Source organism: Caloenas nicobarica, chromosome 6, assembly GCF_036013445.1.
Source record: "Caloenas nicobarica isolate bCalNic1 chromosome 6, bCalNic1.hap1, whole genome shotgun sequence".
Taxonomy (NCBI): Eukaryota; Metazoa; Chordata; class Aves; order Columbiformes; family Columbidae; genus Caloenas; species Caloenas nicobarica.
In genome coordinates, this window is record NC_088250.1 from 11,055,085 (window position 1) to 11,061,192 (window position 6,108).

At 38.8% G+C, this 6,108-nt stretch overlaps 1 protein-coding gene across 2 annotated transcripts in view; it reads left to right on the forward strand.

Moving 5' to 3' along the window:
- The window catches only part of KANSL1L (KAT8 regulatory NSL complex subunit 1 like), a 64,948-nt gene that overhangs the window by 41,765 nt on the left and 17,075 nt on the right, over positions 1–6,108 (forward strand). For both annotated transcript variants that reach the window (XM_065638284.1, XM_065638283.1), the window contains exon 7: positions 3,960–4,122. In XM_065638284.1, the coding sequence (XP_065494356.1) occupies positions 3,960–4,122 (163 nt within the window). The remainder of the gene's footprint in view (positions 1–3,959; positions 4,123–6,108) is intronic.

Here is a 6,108-nt window from a genome sequence, read left to right on the forward strand (position 1 = left end):
CATGAGTACAGGGAACAGTGGTGTGCTGCCAAGGCTTCTGCAAACTGCTGCCATGAAAATGATGCGGTACCTCTGTGGGTATGGCAGTCTTGATAAATAGTTGATAAAATTATTATTTTAACACTGGAAGTTAAAAAATAAGACCTTCTAATAGTTAAAAATCAGCAAAACCTGAATGGGGAAAGTAAAGTAGTATTCTTATGCATTCAACTATTCTGAGTGTGTGACAAGACTGTTGTCTACTGGGGAGGAAGGAAGGGAGAACACCTTCAGCTTCACATTGCGGTGACACTGCCAGTGGAACTGAATCCATTCTTTGTGAGGTTTATGGCAAACCAGTCAGCGCCTGAATTCTTCTTTTCCAGAATGAAAAACCCAAAGTGTGCTTTCCACAGTCCAGTGCACTTTTAGCTTATTATGACATTTCTGTAGTGTTCTCCTGATCGCATCTACTCTTAATCTCTACATGGCATTTTTAAAAAGATATCCCTGTGGGTTAGCATGCCTTTACTTCTTTTGGTTTAACTGGTTAAAGATTAAGCACTAACCTTGATTTTTCAATTGATTTGCTAGTTGAACAAAAGGTCTTTGTTTCAGGATGTTGAGGACAACATGCATTTCCCACAGAGCAGGTGAAAGTCCATCTCCCATTGGCTTCTAACAGGATTAAAGAAACTAAACTCCATGTAAACTTAGGAGAGGTGGGTGGTCTCTGAGAAAAGTAGAAGCTACTGGTACTTTTATGACACTGATGAAAAATCTGCAGGAGAGGGAGGCCGTGGAAAAGCAGGCTGCCCTTTAATGCAGACACCAGGGCACAGAAGCAAGCATGTAATGTGCTGGTCTCTTGGTTTGAGCTGTCCGTAGCGCTTCTGGAGGATTAAAAGCTAGCGGTGTGTTTGGTGCTCAAAGAGGAGGCATCAGCCACCCACACAGACGTTCTTTGGGATCCCACAGTTAATTCTCTGCAATGCAGTTGGCTACTCATCTACTGAAGAACAGCTTTTAATATTGAGAGGGATATCTCGTCTTTGATGTTGCTGAAAAGTTCCGAGTGCATGTGTCTGTACGGAGAATAAATGCTTTTTCATTGCCTTTTTTGGGCTTTTAAAGAGTAATCAGAAGCAAACATGACAGGTATTCAGCAGAGTGTATTTGAGCTACCTTAATTAACTTGCTGCATTCATACACATTGGTGTAATTGAACTGTGGCTCTCTGTACTGTTAAACTTAGGCATGTTTCCAAAAATGGTAGGAGTTTTAGTGATCAGTAGCTGAAACCATGAAGCGAGTATTCGCTTCAGAATTTTTAACTGGGAGCACAATTCCGGCATGCTTCATAGACTCAGGCTTTTTCTCTGCAGAAGGCCAGTGCTGTTCAGCCTTCTGACCCTTCCAGAACAGAGGCAGGAGCCAGTCGTGCTTTGTCTAATGCGTCGGTTTGTCACAAGTGCGAGAATTGTTTTGAATATCAAAATAAATTACTAGATTTTCTGCAACCCAGTAAAACAGTACTAAGGAAAAAAAATCCAAGAAGATTAAAATTCATAATACTCCAGACAGTTAGATTCTGTTGTTGACACCGTTTCTTATGAAGTTTAAAACAGAACTGCTGTTTTAGTTGAAGATTTAAAGCTTGCACACTTCTGATTTCCTCTTAAATACAGCATATTTTTTTTTCCTTAATAGAATCAATTTAATGTAATGTTATTCTTCCTATCTCCTTAAGCTCAGGAAGCATGAGGTTTTGTATTTCAGTCATGAAGAAAAATGTTTCAGGAGATGTACAAGGTATAGTATATCAGGGGAAAAATTGATAAGGGTTTAGTAATCTCTGTTGCTTTCTGAAGGACTGGCATTGTAGTCAGGCTTTGCTGTAGCGGCTGCTTTTCTACAAGCTGGACACCGCGGTTTTCATGAAAGCACTTGTCATTGCTGTGGCTGAACAGATATATTTGTGGGTGGTTTTCACTTGGGCTTTGGTGGATTTTTTGCTGTTGTTGTGTTACAAAATCAATAATTATCTGCTGTAAAAGCCTGTTGAGTTGTAGACTGTGTTCTATACTGAATTGAAAGTGGAGAGACTTTAGTTTTCCAATAAACGGCTCTTCAGTTTTGTTTCAGAAAGGTTGAAGCACTTTCTTTAAGCAACACGCTTTCATTCCAGAATGAAGTGCTTCAGAAAATTTTTCATCAAGAGTTGATTAAATCGACATTCCTGACAAACGTCATGATTTCACTAATTCAGCATTTTCCAGTGGAAAACTACTCCATCAGAAATTTAAACCAGATCCAGTAGCTAGGAACACAGGCACTGCCAGATTTTTTTAGTTTTTTTTCTGGTAACTTCACAGGCATTTTAATATCAATCTTTATAAATATATATTCTCTTTTGAATTATGAACTGACTTAATGAAATATTTAATTATTTGGGTGTTGATACCAAAGCATGCAAGGAAATAATGCGCATATTCAGGCATAAGGTTTTGTAACTCCCACCACAGGCAAGATGAGGAAAAGAATTTTGCATTTACTGATGTTGGCAATTGGATTTTAATACTGTTTCAAAATAGATTGAGACTATGGAGTTTGTGACCATGTATGCATGTTTTTGAGCAAGCTGAGCTTTAAGCTATAACTTTGGGACTAAAGTGAATTAAAGCAAGAAAAAGCAAGGTAGGACTAAGGGACTGGATGTCAGTATGTGTTGGTCTTATCTATGTATTTTCTAGGTAATTTTACTGATTACAGTTTGGGGATTTCTTTTTAAAGAATGAGACATTTATCATTTATTGTAATGTAGATTAATTTATGTAAAATAAAGGCAAACAGAGGGTGCAGTAGCAGCTTAAATAGTGGAGAATCAGGAAACCAGTTCATTTCTGAAAGACAAATATCAAGGGGAAATATGCTGTTGTGCATTTTTGGAAAGCAAGCCCTTATTGCATCGAAGGTAGAGCAACTACTGAAAAGCTCTTTAAGCTTTAGTTTAATGGTCCGTATAATGGGAAACATTAAATTTGCTTTAGCGTTTATTCCTCTAGTGTTTCCAAACACAGGTCCCAGTTCTGCCAACACTTCATGGATGTTTAAAGTTTAACAGATGAAGAGTCCCATATGTCTGTCACAGGAAAATAACAGGGCATTGATTTGAAGGAGTCCTGGGCTAGAAAAGAATTCTTTCCAAATTAAGTTGGAAGTACTTGTGCATACACCTGTCGATGGAGATAAAGGTGGATTTTGGACTGTTGATGTTTTCCTTTGGGGAAAAAAAAGTGAAATATAACATCACACAACATCAGGGTCTCCTCCAGCAGCTCTCCTCTTTCTAGTATTTCCTCTTATTACCTATTAATCCTCAGTGCATCCCTCTCCATGTTTATTGCTATATATCTTCTGTTTGTGTTGCTTATCTGATACTTAAATTATAACAAGGTAAGGACTTCCCGTCTTGCTTTATGTAAGTACATGGTGTACTCAGAATGTTTAATTTTGTGTCTTACGTCAAAATATATGAGTTCAAACTGCCTAGAGATAATTGATACTGAGAATCTTAGTAAGACTAAGGGGATAAACGGAGGAGACCCCTGTAATTTAGTCTGGTGTTAGTTTCGTTCGTGCATCTATATCATGCCTGTTGTGCTGGAGTGGAATTTTAAGGGGTGTTTATTTGTCATAGGGTATATCAGAATAATGATTGGAAAGTTACATTTTCTCTGGACACTTGGACAACTGTTTCCTGGCCCTAATTGAAGGGGGTTTTTTGTTCTTTGTATTGTGCACTATAGTCCATGACAAGTGAGGGTAAGTCGTATTTGGACTACGTGAAGTTTGTAGGAATATTTTTCCCATTCCTATATTGAAGAGTGTCACTCACTGACTTTTTTGGGTTTTTTGCCTTGTGGTCTAACATGAAGGAAGCGAGTAAAGGAGACATTAACCTTTGTGTATCCTTGCAGACTTTGCCATCTAGAGATGCCTCCTTCCCGTATAAAACTCAGTTACCATGTATGGCGCCGGGCTCCACATTGAACAGTAGTGAGTACAGCATGGAATCTCAAATATTAGATTATGTGCAAGAGCTGGACTCTTCCTTCCATCCGGTCTTATCATTCCCCTCAGGTAAGTAACTCAAACGCTGTGCCTCTAACAGGCAGTGGTTGTGCTTGTGAGAGCTGCAAAGTTTATGGAGTAACTTTTCTTTTGAGGGATTTTTAGAACTTAGTTCTCTTACAGAAAACCTCACAGTGGCAAAATACATGAGTTCAGACTAAATGAAAATCTTAACTTCATCCTGACATTTGAAAAACACGCTGTCTAGTTTTCCCATACCAGTAATATGATTACAACAAGAAACACTGGTCAGGGAAAAGGTATTTTCTGCATGTTTTGTAGTGTGTCTGCTTGAGTCGGTGTTACTCGTTTAGATGGTGCTTTTGCCAAAACACTACCGTACCTTGGTTGTGTTCTTTTCATAAGCAACTTTCAGTTCAGGCCCTTTGGACTAGGTCCAAAAAACTTTATTTAGGTTTCTCATTGTTTTTGTGATAGTCAGCCTTTTTGGTGATCTTTGAAGTTTATGGTTTCTGTCATCTGATTCTTTCATCTTTTTGAACAATAATACAGATGATGTTTGTGACTCTTATTAGCCCTGAAACAAGTGCAGGTGCAACTTGACAGCACTCGGGGCTTCAAAATAGCGTATTTAATGCTCTTAGCAACACAAGGGATTCATACTTTTAGATTTATTTATTTTTAATTTTAGGAAAAACCTGTTTCCAGGTAGTTGCTGACCCATATAGGAATTCTGCTGTTCTGAGGGGCTTCTTTGCCACAAAACAATCCTGAATATGAGGCTGGGACTTCCGTTGAACTGTTTGAGTTTTTAATCAAGGCCACTGTCTTCCTAGAATGACAGTGTAGATGCTTCAGCCTGGTATTAGGAAGTAGGGGATTAAAGTAAGTCTTGGGTTTGGACAACTTGTCACAGGCTGGAAGACCCATGTGTGGACATGGAATCCTGAGAAGGTCTGAGCACTTGCAGATTTACAAGGGTTTACATCCCATGTATGGGGTAAAGAGGGGATGATTTTGAGGAGCGGAGAGGGGAGATGGAACACTCACTCCAAGAGTGCAACAGCAAACTTCGCAGTCAACAGGACTGTGTGGAGAGGACAGAAAAACCCCTCTTAAATCTTCCTTCTTGACACACGCTCTCCATCACTTACCCTGTGACTCTGACAGCCTGGCTGGGCAGGAGCCAGGGAGTTAGAAGCCTGTTCAAGGATAGTCATATAAGGCTGTGCCCCTTGTGTTTATTCCTACCTGACTCTTAAGGGAGACTAGGAAGTTTAACAAGAATATTGACATCTTATTTTCTCAAAAAAGATTAATCATCATGAGGAAAATGGAAAGGCTTTGGATTGCATTGTGGCTACTGTTGGTCACTTTGCCAGGCTGGTGGAAGAAAAATGTTTTTAGCTTCATTCTGATAAGAAGAACATCTTTCTTTTGAGGAATACTTGTTCTCTTTTCAAGGAGCCTTAGCCTTGCTAACAACAGTTGAGACTGGAAAAAAAGTGCTAGACCTACTATCTCCTGCTCAGATGCAGCCCTTGGTTTTGAGTGAGGCTAAATTCATGCTCTGCTCTGTGCTGTGTGTATTTTGCTGTCTCTGCCTCCTCATGAAGACTGCTAGTCTGTCATTTTCTTCCATATGAAATAATTATTGTGAATAAATGCATGCTAGAAATTTTCCAACTTGGTCAGGTAGCCTTATTCAGTTTCATGTTTTCTTTGCAGCTTCCTTAGTTATTCCTTTCCAGAGGGATAACTTCTCTTAAAATACTGCTTGTGGTGTGCCCATATCTTTTATCACTCTCTTCTGAATAAAAAAGGTTTGTCAGCAGAGTAAAAGAAAAGGGTTTTGTTTTAATTTCCTCTATGTGTTAAAAATATTATTGGTATTTGATCCATTTTAAAACTCTGGGAGTTTGATTTTTTTCAGTGTGCAAGGAGGGGGATTCAAGTTCAAGATTCAGATGCTCTCTCTTGTACCTTGTTTTTTATTTTTAAAGTAGTTACTCTCTTGGTTTTTACTTTCAAAAG